Source organism: Bicyclus anynana, chromosome 10, assembly GCF_947172395.1.
Source record: "Bicyclus anynana chromosome 10, ilBicAnyn1.1, whole genome shotgun sequence".
Lineage (NCBI taxonomy): Eukaryota > Metazoa > Arthropoda > Insecta > Lepidoptera > Nymphalidae > Bicyclus > Bicyclus anynana.
Genome location: NC_069092.1, coordinates 383,763 through 407,533, shown reverse-complemented (window position 1 = coordinate 407,533; position 23,771 = coordinate 383,763). Strand labels below are relative to the sequence as shown.

The 23,771-nt window shown below is 46.6% G+C and overlaps 1 protein-coding gene across 1 annotated transcript; it reads left to right on the top strand.

Moving 5' to 3' along the window:
* Positions 1-842: 842 nt before the first annotated feature.
* On the top strand, positions 843-23,771 carry LOC112053211 (uncharacterized). Its single transcript, XM_052883994.1, has 41 exons — positions 843-1,047; positions 2,289-3,070; positions 3,822-3,960; positions 4,063-4,206; positions 4,535-4,743; positions 5,215-5,354; positions 5,925-6,070; positions 6,141-6,343; positions 6,597-6,760; positions 7,046-7,191; positions 7,659-7,788; positions 8,662-8,815; positions 9,111-9,333; positions 9,880-10,007; positions 10,625-10,753; positions 10,894-11,050; positions 11,123-11,311; positions 11,449-11,594; positions 11,704-12,081; positions 12,313-12,406; positions 12,476-12,687; positions 13,423-13,530; positions 14,310-14,454; positions 14,915-14,967; positions 15,174-15,260; positions 15,666-15,789; positions 15,978-16,172; positions 16,617-16,742; positions 17,028-17,189; positions 17,609-17,783; positions 18,398-18,553; positions 19,102-19,280; positions 19,509-19,673; positions 19,752-19,879; positions 19,964-20,145; positions 20,358-20,449; positions 20,709-20,844; positions 21,036-21,213; positions 21,516-21,689; positions 22,371-22,554; positions 22,795-23,771. The coding sequence occupies exons 1-41, from the start codon at positions 1,015-1,017 to the stop codon at positions 22,834-22,836; spliced, it is 6,837 nt and encodes a 2,278-aa protein (XP_052739954.1). The 5' UTR covers positions 843-1,014; the 3' UTR covers positions 22,837-23,771.

Here is a 23,771-nt window from a genome sequence, read left to right as displayed (position 1 = left end):
GTCACTATATGATATTGTTAGGATAGATAATTACGTAATAACTTGAAACCATCTTGTACTTAATCGTAAATCTATGCTTGAAACAGAAGATCCCATAATTACGGAAATAAAGTACTCGACTTGGTATTACATAAATCTCACACGGAACTCTTTAAGTTAGAATAACTGATTGCGAGAATTGCTACATTTTACAAGTATTGTTTTAATATCTCATTTCTTTTTGTAGACAGTCCTACTCCTTTTCCCATTCCTATTCGGTACCTTCTACTTCTTGTAAACAATAACATCAGCCCAGTGTTACCAACTCTCCAAAATATTTATCCCTAAAGTTGGTGTCAAAAACCCCTAAAATCGCCTTAATTATTGATTTGTCCCCCTAAAAAATATAAATTCATAATAATTTAGAAATAATATGCTGTCATATGTTTCAAAAGTCTATATTTAATACAGACAAAATACTACGTCTTTATCTGAAGATTCAGATTTTTTGAAATCATACATGTTGACAATGAATAAATTTACCAATTTTTTTTATTCGATGAAAATTGCATCCAATTGCCTCAGAGTGATTGTAGAATAACGTATTATATGTCGTTATAAGTCGCTAGGCCAAGAAAGAAATATTAAAATTATCATCAATTTAAAAATATTAAGGAGTCAAAAAATCCCTGAAAATACCCCTAAAAATTTCAGACCCCTAAAAAAATCCCATTTCACTTATTTGCCCCCAAAATCTGGGGGATAAACCCCTAAGTTGGGAACCCTGCAACAGCCGTAAATTGAATATCCTTTGACGTTTGTGTACCACAGACTAATAGATACTGTGTGTTGTTTGTGTGTGTCTACGTAGTATCTATTAATCTGTGGTGTGCGTCGAACAGCTGATTAATCAAAATAAAATACAATAAATATTGCGAAAATTCATACAACTACGCAAAACACATTATTTCTTTGACAAAAATAAATTTCAAAGTATTGTGTTTAGTTTATATATGGTAGCTTTTATTATTAATTATGGCGACTATGATAAAAGAGAAACGTCGAGAGGTTTGTAATTTTAACCAATATTTTAATAATAATATAGTGATGAATATTTCATGGTCTTTTTTCTTTCATTCTTTGTCTGTGTTTATTTAATACGCAATTTAAATCAATTTCATATAATTGTGACTATCAAACAAATGTATGTAAGGCTAACTTAGATTCAGATTATTGAGAGGTTTGAGATATTCTTTTATACCAAAATTTACAGGTAGGCACAGGCTAACCTTTTTTTCAAAAATGTTCTATAATAAATATGCGTACCTGTACCTGTACCTAGTATCAGGAGGACTATAGCAGAGATTTTTAAGTAAACTTAGCGTTTTGCACAATTTATTCTGGAGGGTATTAGATGCTAGTAAAATTAATGTTTCAAAATACCAGACAGGTTGTTAGGCTAGTGATTTGTCATGGTAATGTAGGGTTTCTTCTAAACAAGTGTATGCTCCTGCTAATGGTGCATGCCCCGGAACAGATTCGAATTAAAGGCAGAAGTCATATCCAATGGGCTATCACGCCTCTATTACTTTATAGGCAACAGTATTTTACTTAATATAAACATAAAAATAACTCTATTATATTTAATTACTAAAATACAGTGTAAATTCCATGTAAAATTACTCAATTTAATAACAAAGTCACTAAAGGTTGGTGATTGGTTTAGCTTGCCTTCCATACAATGATACACTCACAATACACTCTATATAGCATTACACCCACTCTCTGTATCAACAATTAAGTAATAAAAAGTACCTCTTAAGTAGCCAAAATTAGTGAAAACCACGCAGCTGTCTACATTCATTTGTCACTTTGTAATACTAGCCTGTGATAAACTTGACTGTCAGCATCATGCAAAAAAACACTTTCTAAAAACACTTTGTTCTTTTATTTACCAATTGGGATTGCACTTGTACACTTGTTAACCATGACTAATAAGTAGAAGTCAAGGACTTAATATGTTATGATATTTTTAGTTGCTTTCAAATAGTAAATAGCTAGTAAAAAAAAACCACTGTAAATGAATAAATAAAAATGAATAAATAAATAAAACTGTGTATTGACGAAAAAGGTTTACTCATACATTTTTCTTCTTTCCATATAACAACCACTCTATATAATGCTGTAAAATGTACTGTCCCTTTAGTGTTAATATATAGATTTTACACTGTACTTGTGTTTTAAAAACTATAACATTGGTTGATATCAATAATTGTTTTATTAGAGTAATAGGTATTTCTTTCTTACAGAAAAAGAAAACCAAGAACAAACATTCATCAGAAACAGAATTTGATGGCAAAGAAAATCTTGAATCTCAAGTATTAAGTGACACTAGTGATAAATGTAATGATATTCAAGCTTCAACTAGCATCATTGAAAGGCAATCTTCAACCCATGATATTGTTGGAGATACATTAGCAACAACTCTAACAGAATATGATCAGGTTCACAATCCAGAACAACTAATCACTTCTATCTCGACCGAGTCTGGTCTTAACAAAACAGTGCATACTGTAAATCAAGGTATAGAAGAACAGGGTGTTACAGTAAATGATGTCACCAATGAAATGAACAATGTTGTACTAGAAGCTAAAACAAATTTGGAAGATGTGGTCTCATTTAGAACTTCAGTATTACAAGAGAACAATACACAAGAAAAAAAGAAGAATATTAGTAAAGTTCAAAAAAGTATTACAAGCAATGAAGTAGTAGAACAAGATTTAACATTAAATTCTAGTTCTGTACCTAACATCCTATATCCAAAAGAAGTTATGTTAGCAGAAGATATCGTAATACCATCTGCACCATTAGCACCAATAGAAATTGAATCTCAACCTTATGTAATGCCATGTGAAAGTGTTGTAAAGAGAGATAAAGTCACTTGTATGCCATTAGAGGAAGCTGTCAGAGTGTTTGGGGGTAAAGAGATAGCTGAAGTTAAAGATTTGAGTCAGAAAGAGGAAGCATTGGTGGAGCTGGGGCCACAGAGTGGGCCTGATCATCCATTAGTGGATCTTTTATCCACTTTTAGGTATGCATTTATTTATTTATTATAGATTAATCTGCATAATTATAACTTTTATTTATTTCTTATGCTTTATTTCTACACCACAATTAGGGTACAAGCGAAACAGAAATGTAAGAAGAAGTAGAATACGAAAGGCGGTATAATAGCTTAGAAGCAATGAAAGTTGCCTTTCGCAGGATTTACAACATTTATGTACCAAGTTTCCGATATCACCTGGTTCAAATGACAATTGTCTCATAGACCTTTTCAGCAAGTTAAGAAGAAATAAGAATATTTATACATGTTGTGAAGTCTTACTGTTCATATTTCCAATTTTAAAATAGCTATTTAAAACCATTCTCTAGATTAAGTTTCTTATAGAGGGTAATGTAAGAAAAACATCTCAAAAAAATGAAAATCTCCCTCTTGAAAATCTAAAAGCAAATCGAAAATTATTTGTAATTCTGATAGAAGGGAGTGTAACAACCCAATTCTAGGATACTACTTAGAATAATAATCAAATATTAATAGTATTTAATAGCTCCAGGTCTAGAACCCAAAGCCTTTTGGACCAGGGCCAATTTACCATATCTTACCATACCATATCTATATATATTTTGTTCCCCTTCAACTAGTCAGAAAAAAGGTGTTTTGGGACTGGGTATGACAATAGCCCAACAGGCAGGGATAAAAACACCACCACCACTTGGCTATAAGTCCAAGTCCTTTACTGATGAGCTATTGGGGCTTCTAACATTAATATTTTTATTTACAGAACGTCTCTGATATCCATAGAGCGGGAACGCAACCGCATCAGCTGTGGCTACGCCAGCGAAGAGAAGTCGCGCTCCGGCCTGTGGGCGGTGGAGAAGCGCTGGGCGAACGTGTCGGAGCGCTGCGCGTGCGGCGCGGAGGTGCCATAAATAAACGATTTCATAGGATTACATAGATGCGAGCTTTAGGTAGCTAGGTATATTACAGCACTGCGTAAGTTCACTCTAGATATATCGGCCCAGGTGAGCGTGTGCGCGCAGTACGAGATAGCTACGCTGCGTACGGAGAAGCTGCCGGCCGCGCGCCTGCGGCTCGACGCGCTGCTGCGGGACGTGCGCGACTGCTACTGCCACCACCAGCATGCGGCGCTGCAGGCGCATTACGATGTAAGCTTCACTCGTCAGTCAATCAAGATAATGTTTGATGCGTAATCTATATTTGTTTGTAACATCATTCTCAGACTATTCTAATGGCCTACTATAGGGTCAGACATTCTTCTTGTAGGAGAGGTGTAAAAATTCTCCAGCAATGTGGTTTGACAGGCTTATAGAGTGATAATAATATACATACTCTTTACATATTTATACATATCAAGAAGTTATCTTGATACCCACAAGACAAATTACGATTCGTTTGTAGGGGTATTTGTAATTTTTCTATTGTCTAAATAGATCAAACTACTAAACACACGAGATGTGCGTCTTTCCTTTGAAGGTAGATGAGCTGATGGGTGAAATCCTCAAAGGCAACAAGGGCGGCGTCCGAGAAGCTCTGCTGCTGGTGCTGCAAGCGCTGCAGCTCAGCGACGCGGCGCCCGACGCGTACGCTGCAGCGCTGCAGCGGTGGGCGAGCGTGCTGACTTCGTCGCTGCTGGATCAGAGAGATCTGCGCCAGTTGCTGTTTCTGCTGCATTGTCTTTTTAGGTAATTTGCTTGAACCAGTTTCAAAATACCTGGCTGCTGTTCTTTTAGAACCAAAAATTTTTTTTAACCCGTGTTACTTTGCATATATATTTTGAATATTAATATTTTCACAAGTCGGAAAAACTCTGGAAACACTGTGTTACGAGTGGGTTGGCTGTACTCACATGGACGGGATCGAATCATTGATTTTGGGGTATATATGCTGACCCCTTTACGAAAGTGCTATCAAGGCTAATGCAGATATAAAATATAGAAGTCTCCTGGTTCGGCGTCCCACGATACCCAAAGCAATTCTCAAAAACGTGACTGCACTGTAGTAAGTATGTAGTATGTAGTATACCACTCGGCGATAGTGTAGCTTCTTAACAGTGAAAGAGTTTTCCAAATCGGTTCTTTAGTTTCGGAGCCTATTTAATGCAAACAAACAATCAAATCTTGCCGAGTTGTACTAAATGTGTTGTTTGTGGGCAGACAGACGCGCTCGGTGCAGTGGGCGGCGCGCGTGGTGCGGCTGCAGTGCGCCGACGCGGCCGCCGCCGCGCGCCTGCTCGCCGTGCTGGAGCTGCTGCTGGCCGGCCCGCTGCTGGAGCAGGCGCACGAGTGCACGGAAGGTGACCACTCTATTTATGTCACACTAGCGGACGCCCGTGACTTCGTCCACCCTTAGACCCGTTTTCCCAACATTTCCCTTCACTGCTCTGCTCCTATTGATCGTAGAAGTATACCATAACCTGCCCAGGAGTATGAAGAATAATTCTACCAAGTATCGTTAAAATCCGTCGAGTAGTTTTTGTTTCTATAACAAACAGATAGACAAAAATCTTACTGATTGCATTTTTGGCATCAGTATCGATCACTAATCACTCCCTTATAGTTATTTTGGAAATATATTTCATTTACAGAATTGACCTCTCTACAGATGTGTTGTAAGTATAGATAATGGTGGTGTAGTCGGTGGAATATGGATGCACAATCAGCGACAATTGCTAAAATGTGTCATACATTCAGCTATGCGCTCGATGGATCACATGTGCAGAACAATGATAGATTAGATTATTTTGCCATAAAGTTTGTTGATTGTGTTATGCTGATGATGATAAAAGTGTGCTCACAGTAAGTCTGTTTGACAGTTTGACTTGGAGTATGACTTTGATGTCTTATAAAAAGGGATTTTTGTATAGAAGCTGAGGCCTGGGAGGAAGTGGACGTTCGCGGCGAGGGCGGCGGCGTGGCGGAGGGGCGGCTGCGCGAGCGCGACGTGCTGGCGCTGCTGGACGCGCTGCCGCTGCGCCACGTGCTCGCCAGGCTGCTGCTGTTCCACAGGCCGGTGCGTGCGCGGCTGCGTTCAGATCCACAACTGTTGCGATGCAGTTGCAGCAGTACATGGCCTGTTGCAGGACATAGAGCAGGAAGACGCGCAGTCGTGGGGCGGGCGCGGCGGGCGCGGCGTGCTGCGCGCGTGCTGCGGCGTGCGCGCGCTGCTGAGCGTGCTGCGGCGGGCGGCGCACGCGCACGCGCACTACGGCCGCCTGCGCGCGCGCCTGCGGGCCCTCGCCGCCGCCGCGCTGCACGGCCTGGCCGCCTTGCATCTGCACTGCAGGTGCGCGCATACCACCACTACCACCCTCGTACTCCGACGTGCAGGACACCCGTTGTTTACTCCTGATGGCGTGTTCCCGGGGTGCCTAATTGACTCCCTACAAGTCTCTCATCGCCAATACCCCAATATCCCCCGTCGCCCGCGGCCCCGTCACTAGTCAGTAAACCCATATATTGAACCTCAGTAAAACTTCGACGTGAAGTGGCACTGTGGAGTGGATCAGTCAAAGAGTGGTGCTGTTATTTCCGTTCAGAGAGTCGTACGAGCAGCACCTGCGAGAGCGCATCGCGGCGGAGCTGGAGGCGTGCTTCGCGGCCGGCCTCGACGCGCCGGGCGAGGGGCGCGCGCCGCCCGCCGCGCTGCTGAGCGCCGCCGCCGCCGCCGACTACTGCCTGGCGCTGACCCGCGGCCTGCACGGTGAGCGGTTTACAACATACTCGCGTACGCCCGCTACTTCGCCCGCCCTTACACCTCTTTGATCCGGCCCTATTGCGAAATCCGCTCTCAGTGGATACATACTAACTAAAAACTACCTCCCTGCCAAATTTCACCTTTGTACATCAAGCGGTTTTCGAAATTTCGTGGTGAATGACCTTTCGCATTTATGTATTAATTAAAAATAAGATACAGACATCACAATATTACCTAAAAAATATCGTTGTTTTGTTCAACAGTAAAGTTAATCACTCAATAACATTCCAGAGGATGCCCCGCTGCGCGTGGAGTCTCTGTCGGCGAGCACGCCGCGCGCGAGCTGTGCGCTGCGCGTGCGCGCGGCGGCGCAGGCGGCGCTCGACCGCGAGCTGGACCACGGGCTGGCGGCGCGCGTGCTGGACTTTCTGTTCCAGGTCACTAGCATGTTTCACACTGTAGACCCTTCGTTTACGTGTCAGCCGACCGTATTGGCAACGGCAACACGATAGAGAGGACACGTTTTTTTACAAGTTAGCCCTTGACTGAAGTTAGCCCTGATGGTGAGTGATGATACAATCTAAAATAGAAGCGGACTAACTTGTAAGGAGCTGGATGAAAATCCACACCCCTTACGGTTTCTACACGACATCGTACCAGAACGCTCAATCGCTTGGCAGCCACGGCTGACGCCTACCACCCAGTCAGACCTAGACCACTTAACAAAACCTCAATCTACTCAGTCTTGTAAATTCACTGCGCCACGGAGGCCGTCAAAACGTAGATGCGGTAACGTTGAACCGAACAGTAAGTCAGTTTTAATTTATGAGAGAACAATCTGTCTCGGATATAAACTGCATACTAAACAATGAGCAAAGTAATGTTTACACACATGATATGTCAGGTGGGAATAAAGAACAAGTCGTCCTGCGCGGGCGCTTGCGACGCGTCCGCGCGCGCGCTGCTGCCGCGCCTGCTCGCGCTGCACCGCCTGCACACCGGGGCGCTGCACATGCTGGCTGACTTATACCAAGGTATGTTGACTCTTACGATGTGTTTTATGATACATTTGAGGTAAGCTCCTCAGGGCACTCAGCGGCGTCAATAGTTACGACTCTGGTTGAAAGGCCCTGTGCAGTGTGCAGTGCATTGTTAAATGTGCTGCTAGCGTTGTACACGCCAAAGGCGTGACGTCGGGCAACACTGGAGCCATAGACTCCCATCAAAACGGAAATGCAAAACGCCCGCCATGACACTTCCGTTACTCTCTCGTCTCTTTGCCCCGTTCATCTTTAATGCGTGTACGCATCTCCGCACAGAACTTTAAAACCTTTAAAACCTCAAAAAACCTCTAATTTAAGTGCAATCCACTAGAGTGGCCTTAACTTCAGTTTCGTGCAAAGTAAACTAAGTGTCGTGAACGTTAAATTCTGCCGTGAACCATTCGACGCCATCACCCGCTCTTAGCACATCGAAGTCGTCAGCCAGCAAAGCGAGGCTCGACGACACATCTCATCGGTATCAGCTCATCGCCCAGCTTAAAAAGTAATCATCACTTCCAAGGCCTTCCAACTACCTCTTAGCTGATACTCTCATTTTACGTTCTCATAGTTTAGTCCTACTTATAGGACTTGGTCCTACTTACTAACCCCTTCATTTCACGCAACAAGCGTGTCTTGTGAAGTTCTGTTATAGATGAAGAGTTTCCACTTCTGATAATTAGTATTTTATAGAGAGCTATTTGCTTGCTCCTCTTACGCTTTTGATGGAAATGAACTTAAACTAGCCCATCAAAAGTTCTTGTACCGTCCTGCCCTACCTGTTCCTTTTGCCAATCTTGGTGAAGAACCGCCCAATATGTGTATGTTTAACCACACTGATTCCATTGGCGGTCATCTGTGTGTCAGTGTCTAGCGTGCCTGCGGCGCTACTGGAGCCGCTGGCGCCGCAGCAGTGGCGGCCCGCGCCCGGCGAGCTGCGCGCGCTGCTGGACGACTGGGCGGCGCGCTGTGCGCCGCTGCTGCAGCCCCTGCTGGAGCGGCTGGACTATACGCCGCACACGTAACTACTGACACTGACACTACTCGTGAAGTTGATCACAATTAAAAGAATAAGAAACTGTAGGTACAAACTTAATTTGGTGCAACCTCGCCACGTCAACTTCCAATCGTTGTCGGTTTTGCGCCCGAGTCAAAGGATTCGAAGCAAGATTTCGATTCCGAGATTCAAACACGAAACGCCTCGTTGCACTTCTGGAGCTTTTCGAGGCGTGAAAGCGAGTAGTGTATTTGAGGCTTCAGAGTCGCCGGGATCAGACGTTACAATATGTGAGTGAAGTGGGCTCTTCTGTGCTCAGGGGCCTATCGCTGGAGAGCCAGCTGGTGGTCGGCTCGTGGCTGTGCGCGTGGCTGCGCGGGCGCGAGGCGCCGGATTGGGCGTGGCGGGTGCTGCGCGCGGTGCACGTGCACCGCTCGGAGTGGGGGCTGCCGCTGCACGCGCCGCCGCCCGAGCCCGCCGACGACCTGCTGGCGGCGGCCTTCGCGCTGCTGGCGAGCGACTGGGGACACTGCCTGCCGCTGGTAACTTACGCTGATCTGATTGACAACGCGCAAGCCATCCCTGTAGCGCTCGGAGTAAGGCTTTTCTCTGGAAACGCCTTCACCCGGCTGAAGCTCATTTCAAATTATTTTTTATTTTATACATAAATTTCGTAGTTTAAATTATTTCATTAGTTACCACCTTTCCTTAAAAAAACAAAGGCTCAGAAACACACGCAAATAAAACGGGCGGTAAAGCGTGCTATGCTGAGAGTTTTTCTGCATGATCGAATAAAAAACCAAAGTCAAAAGCAAGTTGAAGTGAATATGAGCAGGTCACATATTTCGTAAGACATTAGGGGTCCCAAGGTACTAAAATGGTGATTGATACCCTCACTGAAAAGCTTAGTGTTGATCTATCTCCAATAGTAAGCCCAACAATATTAACCGGGTTTTAGCGAGCCGCTGAATGATAACGGCTCGAGACCGTTGTGTTTGGAAATGCAAGAGGCGTTTGACCAGTAGTGGTCGTCCGTCGGCTGATGGCGATGACGTCTGTGAAGGAGTATGAGACGGTCGGTGTCGCAGGTGTGCGGGCCCGGCGCGGCGGCGCTGGCGCGGCTGGCGGGCGTGCGGCCGCGGGACGCGCTGCACTGCGCGGCGCCGCTCATGCGCGTCATGGCGCAGTCGCCCGAGTCCGTGTCGCTCACCCCCACGTGCGTACCGCTCTACTGTAGCGCCCCCTTCCACTCCCCTCACGAGCAGCTCCGGGGCCTACAGCGGACGTCTGAAATAACTAATCGTCGGTCTGCAGAGCCTATATCCAGAATAGAGGCAGATAACCTTAATTCTACGGTTTTGTATGACTTACCTGTCTTAAAACTTAAAAGGCATCGAGTCGCGGTGATAACGCCACCTCACGTTATGTAATATATGCTGTGCCTATGTATGTGTGTTATTTTCATATACAACTAAACCTCAAAGCTCGTATCGTCCTTCAGCTCGTTGCAAATTCTTACGCAAACAAAAAAGAAAAAATAAAATGCATTTATTTCAAAATTATGCCACACATTACAATATCTTCAATACACCCAGGAGCCAGCTCAGCATAATGTTACGTGAGCATTTAAAATACTACACGTAGCTCTGACTTTCAGCTGAAAGTAATCGTCAAATTTCTGTTAACAAATAGTCAACCACAGACAATTGGAATTGAAAGTCCTTACGCACAGGCAGTGGCTTATTCAGTCAATTTGTCATTTAATTTGGAGCGCGAACAATTAATGACTATCGACCAGTTCTGTAGCTGAGCACGTGCTCACGACCGTTGCAGGTTTGCGGAAGTGTTCACCACGATCCTGAACTCGGGCCCGTCGCTGGTGGCGCGCGCGCTCGGCCGCCGCGAGCCCTCCGCGCAGGAGCTGCTGCAGCAGCTGCTGCTCCAGCATGTGCAGGACGACAGGTCAGGGCCGCGCCAGCTCGAAATACTGTTTTTACTGATTTTTCAAAGTATAAAATAAAGCCAGTATCCGACACTTTTTCGACAGAATGTCGATATCGAAAACACCTAATAATAAATATTATCTCTCAACGCGTATGTAGGATGTCAGCGCAAGAGCGCAGTGCAGTGCTGTCGGCGTGGCTGCACGCGCTGTGGCGGCCGGGCGTGCCGGCGGGCGCGCGCGCCGCGCTGGACGCCGCCGTGCGCGCCGCCCGCGACTGGCGCACGCTGGACGCACACGCGCGTGCGATGCTGCAGGTAAACTTGTCACTGTGTGTGATGCACAAAGTCGCTGATTTGTTCTGATATAAATACAGTAATTGTTTGCAGGAAGAGAACGCCAAAGAGTTGCTAGTGGACGCAGTCCGGCACGTCGCCGCAGCGCCGCTGCTGTGCGAGGCGGCGCTGCGACACGCGCACGCGCGCGAGCTGCACACGCACGCGCACGCGCGCCTCGCCGACGAGCTGGCGCGACAGCGGGTCGCGGGGCAGAAGATACACGTGGATAATGCGCTCAAGGTATTGGATACGCTGTCTCGGGGTCATAGTTTGGCCTTGGATATAGTTTGATTTGACAGATGCATTTGAGTGTGTAAAAAGCAAAATAATTATTTTATTATTGCTTTTGTCCTTTCTCAATGATCCGTATCCAACAGCAAATAGGCTCGAGCCTGTCGCACGACGAGCTGGCGCTGTCGCGCTGTGCGGGCGCGGCGCTGGCGGCGGCCCCGCAGCACCCCGCGCATCTGCTGCTGTGGAGACTGCTGCTGCACATGTATCTGCAGAGGCCGCCCAGTGCACCGTGAGTGAGATCATAAAAAAAGGCTCGAAACTGTCGTACGACGAAATACTGAGGCCGCCCAATTTAAGATCATTTAGAGTTATTAATTTTGAATTTCGGATTTTCGCAGGCCCGAGTCATCGCTACCGGTCGGGCCGATGTTGTTCAGCGGGCTGGTCAAGTCCCGCACGCTCTCGCAACTGAAGAAACGTCTCCAAGAAACTGCCGTCTATCACCGAACTCAGGCAGAATTACTAAAAACCAAACATGGAAATATCATTAGTCCAAGCACATCGGAAAGTTGTATGGAGAAAAAATCAAATCCCACTTCTGACAACAGTTTATTTTCACCTTTAGCGATCAATGATTTGACCGGTGGCTCCGATTTGGAATCCGACGACAGTTTGTCAGACGAAGACGGCAACAGAGCCGGTGATAGAGGAGTGAGAGAGACGAGCGCCGATGGTGATACACATCATCTGATGTGTTACCACACTGCAGCGGAAAAGTAAGTTGTCGTCATAATTACGTCATCAACAATGTTACAAATTTTTCTAATATATTTATCACACACACGCACACAATATTAATGAAAACTAACTTTGTGTCGTATAGCTTAATTGCTCTTAATCTTCCGTAAAAACCTTTTGAGTTCAAAGGTGGACTGAATTAAGGAGGTACAATCCTCACCCTTTTCAACTCATAAACTATTGAAGGTCTAACTTGTAATATAATCTAGGATAGTGCGCGAATACTTGCTGTGGCTGGAGGAAGGCGAGCGGGTGCGCGCGGCGCCGCACCACGCCGACGTGGCGCGCTTCCTGTCCGAGCAGGTCTGTACTGATCGCAGCTAGCTGATCTGTACATTGTTTTGTTTGCATCAAAGTAGTCAACTGGTCTGAATGAACAATGTGCAGGCGCTGGACACGGCCTGGCGCTGTTCTCTGAGCAATGAGTCGAGGTCCCCCGCGTCCCCCGCGTCGCCCCCCGCCGACCCGCAGCCCCCGCCCGCCGACCCGCAGTTGTCGGAGCCGGAGTGGCCGCCGCCGCACACCACGCACTGCGAGCGCGCCCTCAGAGCGCTGGCGCAAGTCGAGAGGAAAAAGAGACGCAGGTTATTAGATTTACTACTCGTGCGGATAAAAAAGGGGATGGCAAATCGCGCCTCATTAAGTTACATAAGTCATTTTATAGTCTGTAGCGTATAAACGAAAATAATGTGCGAGCGAGAAGTGAATGGATCGCCATTTTTAATCCAATTCTTTATCCCCACGGGTGATATATTTCTTGTCGTCTTTTAGCTGATGCGAACAGTAAGTTCTGCGATTTAACTTTAATGTGTCGAGCCCGTTGATGAAAAGAGCCGTCGTCTTAATGTCTTCTTCAAACTCAGACTAAATATTGTATACCTGCCTCGGTAGGTAGTAGACGTTACTTTACTGTTAAAGTATATGATCTGACTACCTGATGTGATTATAAAAACTATCTCTATAGTATCGATGTCTCACAGTTGTAATCGTGCTCGTCAATTAAAGAGCTCTGCAAAAATATCTTTTTGTGTAGTTGAATGGTGTAAAAAAAGACAAAATCTTCTAGTTTAGTATAAGATAATAAAAATCTAAGCTCGTTTTCCTCAGAAAATAACATACCATTTTGTTTGTGAATTTGGGTATGATATTGGTCCTTCTATAACAATACAATTGGTCGGAGATTCTAACTGAACTCTTTATAGGATAGTTTTTTTTGCATTGTGTGACATGGATTTTAAACGAATTTTGTTTTTGCTAGCCAGCAGAAGTTTGTATTATTCGTATTCAAAGTAATTACTTGTTAACTTATCGTATTGCAGGTATAACATTCCAAATCTTTCAACCATCGATGAGGTGTACTTGAGAGACGCTCAGGCGGCCGTTGGTATGATCCAGAAGCATCTCGCAGAGCTGGAACAACTCACCAAGTACGTATCATCAAGGAAGGCTTTGTGAGCACCTGCTCACAAAGTACACCTGAGTACGTTCTCAGGTGAGGAATAATAACAAGATCATCTAGGTAGATAACCAAGTTGTTATCGCCCAAATTCCACCGACAAGAGCTTCCAAGAAATGAGATGTCCAAAATTGGGCCCTCTTTTTAGAACGATACAGAAATGAAAAATGTACTAAAAATATTGTGTTTTATTAGAATCGTTGCCGAAATAATTCGCTAACAGGAAAAATAAAATTATTTCATTATTTTCACACTGATCGTAGCGTATCTATGTAGCCTCTTTGATGCGTATTTCACTGACTGTCAAGTTGTCTTTACCAACGCAGGCTGTCTATGTCAAATTCAGTCAATGAATTATTATCACTTACAGTTTTCCTAGGGATGTGACATTATATACTGTCGTATTTTGACTAAATTTACCACCCACCCCAAATTGCCAACAAAAAGCAATTGCTCACCTACCTGCAACAAGTAATTTAACTGATTAAGCAAATATAGATTTCTTTGAAATTAGGCCTCATGAGTCTAATTGTCCAAATTTATGGCCAATTTTCAGCAATGTATCATTCGTATAATTTGGGTCCAAGTTTGTATGGAGACTGGATTTCTCCTTTAACATTATGTAAATATTCTTTACCATCCGGGGATCCAACTCTGGACCTCCGTCTTGTAAATCCACCGTGCATACACTGTGCAACAGAGACCGTCAAAAGTTATACCTCAAGTGAGTAGTAGCGGAATGTTTTGAAGGGAGTGGAGCTCGGAGCTGCAGCGCGTGAGCAAGCTGGACGCGCAGCTGTGGGAGCTGCTGGCGCGCCTGCGCGTGCGCCGCCCGCTGCCGCCCGTGCGCCGCGCGTGCGCGCAGGGCTGCAAGCCGCTCACCGTGCACATAGCGGTATGTGTGCTGATCTTCCATGCGAACATTGCATTTATTCTCGACATTCCTTCACACATGTACTGAATTTACAATAATCCACTCAAGAATGGCAGAGAGAACATAGCAGACACGAGAGAGCTCTTGGAAACTGGTAACTTATAGGAAAATTCCAGAATGTCAATTCCAAATACTATTATAAATTATTTCCCGATACGCATTGAGTACGAGTACGTATAATGAAGCAGCCAACCAAAGAGCTTCCGTTGCGCGCGTTGCGTAAATGGTTAAAATTATATTGCAAATATCATGTATGACTAATTTGTTCCTCTTTATGAATTCTAAAACTAGTCCACTATAGTAGGTATACGTTGAAGCATGACAAACACATTACGTTTATGGGAATGAAGGGTTTCCACGCGGACGATGTCGCGGGCATCAACTAGTGACTCTGTAATCATTGAGTCCATTTCCTCCGCAGAAAGACGAATGGTGCATATCGACTGGGGCCGAGCAGGGTATACAGGAAAACAGGTGAGGATATTTACTATAAAGGCTGAGAGAAAACAATGTAATCGTAATTAATTGTACTTTGACTTACTGTGGGTTCATAATTCGTTAACGTGTTATACATGAATACTACTACTCTACTACTACTCCTATATACGTTTATTTACTGTTTGTAACTTTAAAGCTAATACCGATATCTGTTCAACATAGTTGTGTTTCCACTCGTCCAGACGCAGCGCGTGCGCGGCGCTGCGGCGGCTGGCGCGCGCGCGGCCCCGCGTGGCGCGCCTCACCTCCCGCCTGCGCGGCATAGGCAGGTCGGTCACAAGTGCTAATGCAACGATTTATTCATCTATACTAATATTATAAAGCTGAAGAGTTTGTTTGTTTGATTAAAGGCGCTAATCTCAGGAACTACTGGTCCGATTTAAAAAAATCTTTCAGTGTTAGATAACCCATTTATCGAGGAAGGCTATAGGCTAGGCTATAATATATTATCCCCGTATTCCTATGGGAACGGGAACCAGCGTCAGCTTGTGTGTTAATAAAGGGAATAAATATCTAAGTTATGATAGGAAGGTAAATGTTGTTTTGTAATGATGTGTGGGTCATCTTCACTTGAGTGAGTCACGGGTGCGGGCTTCGACGCACTACCTCCTTGTCTGGGTGAGACGCGGGGGAACTGGGCGATGGCTCGTCACACAAACGTAATCTGGTTGCAGTCGTGTGCGCAGTCCGGCGGCGGCGCAGCGCGCGTGCGAGCTGGCGGCCAGCGCGGCGCCGCGCGTGGAGCCGTACGCGCCCGCGCGCGACGCCGTGGGCGCGCTCGTCGACGACCTCGCCGCGGTACTGTGCACGATGAGTTCAACGAGCAACTAGCATCTTACAGCAAGAAATATGCTACTTTGTCATTTTTTTTAATTTTCACTCATTTTACACGTACATATATAACTAGAAAATTTAAAGGGTTCTGTTGAATTGTTATTTAATTTTAAAACAATTTGGTTATGGTTTAATATAGGGTGTGTTCCCAGAGGTTTATCTGCGCGGATGCGGCGCTGGCGGCCACGTACCTGTCGCGCTGGAGCGCCGGCGACGACGCGCAGCGGCGGCTGTGCGCGCTGCTGGTGCGGCCGGCGCGCCTGCCGCCGCGCGCCTGGCCCGCGCTGTACGCCGCCGTGCTGGCGCTGCCGCTGCCGCCGCACGTCGCCTTCAGCTACCTCTCCAAGGTACGCTGGGGCTTGACGTACCTATCACATTGCATCTAGGGTTGTGAGCATCACAGCGACCTCCGTGACGCAGTGGTATGCGCGGTGGATTTACAAGACGGAGGTCCTGGGTTCGATCCCCGGCTGGCCGATTGAGATTTTCTTAATTGGTCCAGGTCTGGCTGGCGGGAGGCTTCGGCCGTGGCTAGTTACCACCCTACCGACAAAGACGTACCGCCAAGCGATTTAGCGCTCTGATATTTCGTGTAGAAACCAAAAAGGGGTGTGGATTTTCATCCTCCTCCTAACAAGTTAGCCCGCTTCCATATTAGACTGCATCATCACTTACCGTCAGGTGAGATTGTAGTCAAGTGCTAACTTGTAAAGAATAAAAAAAAAACAACACAGCCACAGTCAGTTCAAATATTTAGTTATGACATTAATCGTGCATATATCGTTCCGCAGTTCGAGCTGGCGCCGTGGGCGGACGCGGCCGACGCGAGCGCGCGCGGCGCAGTGCTGGACGCTCTGCTGGCGGCCGCGCGCCGCCTGGGCCCGCAGCCGGACGACCAGCAGCTGATGCTGTTGGAGGTAACGGGAATGTGCTCTCTCGACATTACATCGGGGTACCATTGTTACACTATGTTTTATATTGTTAAAAAGTTCGTCGTTTGTTGAAATGAAGCACATCACACCTTCTAACTTTGGTGTATGTAATTTTAATGACTACTACTACTAACTTTATTACGGTAATTATGAGTACGGAAATTATTCCTTGTATATTTAGATAGTGTGTGTTGTGTCTTCTGTATGCCGAGGACTCGAATGACGCAGTCTGACGTATAGACGTATAGTATAGTGACGGCCCTCCCGCAGCTCGTGGGCGTGCACTCCCTGTCGGCAGTGCGCGGCGCCGAGCTGTGCGCGCACGTGCTGCGCTGCGCCGGCGCCGCGCTGGCCGCCGCGCTGCCGCCGCTGTACCTGCAGCACCTGGCCCCCGCCGTCGACAAGTACGGCGAGGACGTGGACTTCGATGAGGTCAATCTTGGCATCGCGGAATCATAAACTGGTCTGCGGGAGCGTCGTGAGGGGCAGACAGTCTCCCCGTCACGACGCTTCTGCAGATCAGTTTATGCTATTATGCATTAAACTAGTAATTAAATAAGTTCGAAATTTTCTAGATATAATATTCTGATAGAAATCACGTTCGTTATTCTATTTCTGTATTACGATGCAGGCCAGTGTAGGCAATATTTATAACTAACAGACCGGCCCGCGTAGTACCTTTTCCCATGGGAATATGAAGATAAAATATAAAACGATAAAATAACGTGGCTTTCTATTCGTTAAATAATTTTCAAAATCAGTTTAGTAGACCCAGATATTACCTCCTTAACCTCACAAAATCCGTGCTACGTTGGATGGTTATAAAAAATGAAAGATGTCAACGTTTTCAGCTGGGCCACTGTCTGCGCCAGCTGGGCGCGTCGTTCTGGTCGGCGCGGCGCGACGGCGAGGCGGCGCGGCGCGCGCTGCTGGCTGCGTACGCGCCGCACTTCGCCGACGCGCTGTACGCTCTGCTGCGCGCGTTCGTGGGCGCCGGCCTCGCGCGCACCTACGAGCCGGCCCGAGGTAACAGCTGAACGTGTCGAGTCGTTCTAATATGTGAACTACAAATTATAATGTATAAATATTTAATATTTTAGGCAACATTTATTAACACCATTTATTAAGTTAATCATTTAAAAAAAACAAATTATGAATGTTGATGCAAACGTATCTATACTAATATATTGTATTATGAAGAAATAGAGAGACGTCTGCCGCAGGTCCCGAAGGGTGTGGGTTTGAATCTGGTCTGGAGCGTGCTCCTCACTTTTCAGTTGTGTGCATTTTAAAAAATTAAATATCACGTTTCTCAAACGGTGAAACCTGTATACCAGAGAATTTTCTTAATTCTCTGTGTGTCTGAAGTCTGCCAATCCGCATTAGGCCAGCGTGATGGACCATTGGCCTAACTCTTCTCATTTTGAGAGGATAGAGATTGTATGGGGTAATCACTAGAAAATCAGTTTATTTGTGAGTATCATACATTTAATAGAAAGAAAAAGAGAGGGAAACGTCGCTTGTACGTAAAGCGTGACTCGTGACGCCTTTTCCTTGGGTGACGATTTTTGTCAGGTCGCTCTAAGTAAGCTAGAAGTGAAAGATGAAAGAAAGATGAAAGAAAGATGCCGCTGTCGCAGTGTCGCTGTACGCGTGGTCGGCGCTGTGCGAGACGTGGCCGGCGTGGCTGCTGCCGCACGGCGGCGCGCTGCTGAGCCTCGCGCACCCCGACCCCTTCCACTACTCGCTCGCGCGCTTCGGGGACGCACTCGACATGCTGATGCGAGAGTGCCCAGGTACATATAGACAAAGCAGATAAACAAACACGGAACGAATGAGTGGTCCATTTGTTGGACAGTCATCATCATATCTTTGACCTTCTCCCAATTAATTACAGTCGGCAAAGTATGTCCATCTTCCACTCGCGTCTGGTTGTTCGTCAACGAGAATTACCTCACACGAACATCCGTTTGGAACACGTCACACAGTTTTAACATCAAGCATAGTTAGTTCTCTTCAGCAATTTCACCGACAATCTCTGTGGAACATAGCTATGTTGCTTGCCAATAGTTCTCACTTGTTTTTACAGATTTTGTTGTTTAATTATGTGGTATTGAGCGGTCTGACATTAATAGTAGGGATATAAAATGTGTTTTTAGATTTTTAGATTCTTTATTTGCTTAAGGCTAGCTACGGGTTTATTACAGCATCATTGGGGCCTTTATGCAAGCGAAGCCAAAGTTGAACCCTTGGTTTAGTTAAAGGAAAGGAGGGGGGATTCTTGAAATGTGAGACTCTGGCGTCTTCATGATACCTATGGGTTTATAAAATGCTGTGTTTGTAGATTGCGAGGACGTCGTGCTCCGGCAAGTGTTCGAGTGGGCGCTGCGCGCGTACCCGTGCGCGGAGCATCGCTGCTCGCAGGAGGCGCGCGCGCAGCTGGCGGCGCTGCTGGCGCGCCTCGCCGCGCTGCCGTGGGCGCGCCAGTGGTTCAGCGTGCACTTGCTGGACCTGTGCATACAGGTTAATGTTTGCGCTACACTTTCTGTTCTGCACATTGCATTTTTTATTTGGAAAACACTAATAAGAGGTAGGCTTATGTTTAGGGGACTTTGGGGAGGTCCGCCTTATAATTCCCCTAACTTTGTGGTGTCTCGTAGGTGCAGCTTTGTCTTCGTTTTTCCTATGTGTATATATTATGACAATGTTGGAAAAGTTGTGAAAACTCAACTCGCTCATTCTCCCCCACAGGTCAGCAGGTCGATGGAGCAGGAGCTGGCGTCGTGGTGCGGCGTGCGTCTGCAGCACCAGCGGGCCGGCGCCTGGCTGCACGACGCGCCGGACGAGCACCTGCCGCACACGCTGCCGCTGCTGCTGGAGCTGTTCACCTGCCAGCGGCTGGCGCTCCCCCGCACGGTACGGCACCGCTCTGCCCTGCAGCACCGGCAACCACCTACTGTAATGAGGTAGTCTCCAGCTCGTGTCTGTGTGCAGACGCTGGCGGAGGCGGCGCGCCTGCCGTGGTGGCGGCTGTCGGAGGCGGCGCTGGGCGAGGCGCTGGCGCGCTACGTCGCCGCGCACCACTCGCCCGCGCTGCCCTACCACGAGGCGCCGCACTTTGAGTATGCTCAGCTCGCTCTCCTTGCTTTTCCCCAACCCATAGAGTGTATCATTAACGAAGTATTATTTGTTCCGACGTGCCACAGTCTCATGCTGACCGTCTGCCAGCTGAAGGCGGCGGAGGACCCGCGCACGCTGCAGCACCCGCAGGCGGGCGACAAGCGCGCCGCCGCCGTGTCGCAGTGGGTGCGCGCCGCCGCCGCGCCCGCTCTGGCGCCGCACGTGCCCGCGCACACGGCGCGCCTGCTGCGCGCGCTCGCGGACTTGGGTACGTTACGTGCGTCCTGCTCGCGTGCAACGAACGTCCGCGTCCCGTACGTTTTTGTTATTTAGCCAAGCCAAGTCTTGGTTCCAATCGGACCAGTAAATTACTTGCTTTTTATGCGGACTTCCAAATTTTCCAAATTTAACACACCTTTTAAAACATTAAGGTTATAAAAGATCTGAACTACATTATCAACAAGTGTTTGTGTCCCTCAGCCCCGTACGTAGAAGAGACGGAACTGGAGCACCTGCTGAGCCGTGCCGCGGTGGCGCTGTGCATACAGCCCGTCGCCGACGGCGCCGCGCCCGTGAGTACCGCACACAGCGCAGCGTGGAGCTGTAAATCGTAGATCAAAATCTTTCTGAGAACTAAGTATTATTTTACTGAGTTCTAGTGTTTTCATTTGGAATGTTAATATGATGCATCTTCTTGATTATATAAGTAAGTGCTGATGTACCTTGAGATGCGATACCTGTTTCAAATAAGATCAGTAAAGACTGTTAGAAGTGGGTATCACAATCTCGAGTGGTACTAGTACCATCATGTGAAGCGGGCGGTTTGTGCAGGTGTGGCTGCAGTGGGCGGGCGAGTGCCCGGCGCGCGCGCGCCGCGCCCTGGCCGCCGCCGCCGGCTCGCTCACGGCGCTGCCGCAGTTCGCGGCGCTGGGCGACGCCGTGGCGCGCGCCACACTCGCCGACGAAGGTCAGGGGCGCTGCACTCGTCGCTTCTTATAGGCAATCTACTTAAGGAAGTCGGCCAATCTAAGGCCGCAGTCAATAGTGACCCTTTTGGAGCTTTTCACATTTAACAATTTTGTACACTGCTTTATTTTAATTATTTATTTTTCTGTACGTATTTGCCTAATCGACTTTGTTTCTATGTATTGAGCGTAGAGGGCGGCGGCTGGCGCGCGCTGAGCGGGCGCTGGGCCGCGTGTCCGTGGCGCGAGTGCGGGCCGCTGCTGGCGCGCGGCGCGCTGCACGCCGCGTACGGCACGCTGCTGGCGCACGCGCACGCGCCCGACCAGCTGCGGCAGGCCTTCGCCGCGCTGCTGGCGGCCGAGCACCACTTGTGAGTGTAGCTGTCACACGGCTGGGCCGCGTGTCCGTGGCGCGTGCAGCGCATGCACGCCAAATGTAAAATCTAAGTTAATACCCCGCTCCTATTGGTAATAAATTGATGTTAAGTTGCTCATGACATTTACAAATAACGCGGCTTTCTATTGCAACAAAAATTTTCTAAATCGGTTCAGTAGATCCAGAGATGGCCCTCTACAACCCTCACAAACGTTACCTTTTTACTATGAATAAAAAAATCGTTTCTGGACTGAGTTGAACATGAGACGAGACGTTGACGTGTGTGTACCACCCCAGCGCGCGCGACGAGCTGGTGGCGGCGGTGTGGGTGTGCGTGGCGGCGCGCGCGGCGGGGACGGCGGGGGCGGCGGGCGAGGCGGCGCGCGCGCTGCTGTTGCGCTGGGCCGAGCAGCGCCGCTCGCTGCTGCAGCTGGTCACGCTGCACGCAGCCTCCTCCTGCCCCACGCCGCAGTGAGTGACGCGACCGCACTAAAATACCATCACCTAACATTACAACAATATTACCTCCTCCGATATTTTGATGCGTTTCAACCGAATAACGATAACATATATTGGTATTACTTATTGGTAGTTTCTTAAGTTTAACTCTCTCTCAGTGAATCCCTCATGACTGAGGATCGCGACCACCTTGGCGAGTCATCTTTTGACAATGCCCTACCCAATCAAGTGCGGTCGTATGGGACGGTTAAGTTTAACAAACTGTTAATATTCTGTCGCTGCAACCGACATGGACGCTGAACGATCGACGACTTTGAAGATACCTGGTCGAATTTGCTGTGTGTTTCTTCCCGCTGTAGAAAGTGCTTGTTACGTTACATCTCTGCTTCTTACTACTACAAATAGCAGTCAAATGGTGGTCGACTAAAAGTAGATGTTCAGGCTGCGAGTCGATCCACCAGCACCCACAGCCCCGCTAATATTGGTATGTAGACTGAAACGCAGGACAAATCAACGCTATATGCTCGTTACTTATAATGACTTTAAACTAATATGTTGAGATGGGTGTTTTGTAGACTATGCAACATACCACAAGGCTATAAACAATTGTGGCATGATGTAATAAAGATATTTACTTTCTTATAAATCTGATATAGCCGCCCTCTTGAAGATCAACGAGTTCGTTTGTCCTAGGCTGCGGGTGCTGCTGCGGCTGGCGCTGTGCGTCGTGTCGCCGTCGGAGGGCGCGCGGCAGGCGTACGAGCAAGCCTGCGAGGCGCTGCCCGCCGCCGCGCACGCGCGGGCCTGGGCGCGCGACGAGTGCCCGGCGCCGGCGCTGCTGCCGCGCCTCGCCGCCAGCCTGTACCCCGGCCGAGAGGTGAGTGCGTCGCAGGGCTACTATACTCCAGACAGAAAAATTATTATCTCAACAAAGAACACTAGACTATCAACTCTATGCCTTCTAATAACGCTTCAATATCGAAATTGTTGAGAAATCTCTTTGATTCTAATTTAAAAGTTAAAGCATCTCCAATTCAGCTACCTCGACTATTAAATACGATTCAGTGACCCACAACAGGCGGAACGACTTGCGAGTGATCAAGTATTTCATTCTCAGGTATACTTCAAAGAGGAGCTAGAAATGGCCACAAGTCTATAGCAATCATCACATCAGGAGACGCCAATTGTGCAAGAATTACTTAAATAACAAAAAATCGCACGTTTTTCCTGAGTGAGGAGTGGAAACTCTTGTATTTTGTACTCTTATATTATAACTACCAGCATTAAAGCAGTCTGCGCCCAAATCCTCCCTTACGAGTATGTAGAAGATATGTGGCCTGCCAAAGATTATTGTTGTAGAAACCCTAAAGTTTAAGATTTAAGTCGACAGACGTCATGCTCAACAAAGAACACGTTTCTTCGACGTGTGATTTGAATATTAACTTAGTAACTTTGATTTTAAATTTTCTACTTTAATTATTACCAGTGATGACATAACTTGATATTTCAAAAGTGTTACTTCTTCTTGACATTCAAAAATTTAGCCCAAGTCAAATAAATGAACTTTGACTTAATTTGCTCTCTTTATAGTTTGTAGATCACATTTATTTGTGTTTTATGTTATTGTTGCATTATTCTCACTTACACAAAATGACTATCAAATTAGTAAAAGCTTGATTAACACTGATATACTCCTACAGACGTACACAGAACAGATAGCCATAAAAATATCGCTCATTCATTCTTCCTCGCAACTAAAGAGAGCTATATTTTCGATTCAGCCGCTATTGGTCGACAATTTTCTACTTCTTCACGAATTATCTCATTGACTTGCCTGACATTTATACTAGTGCATTGCACTTTTTTATACTCTGTATATGATTAAATATACTTTGACTGTTGAATATTGGTTAAATAAAAGTCATTTCCATACATATAATTTTTTATTTCATCTAGATCAATAAATAATGTTGGCTGACTAGAAGGGTACTACATATCACATCTACGTAGATATAATGTTAAAAGTATTTTTATATGACAACTCTTTTGTTTATAATATTTAATTAAAAATAAATGTGACAATACCTTTTAAAA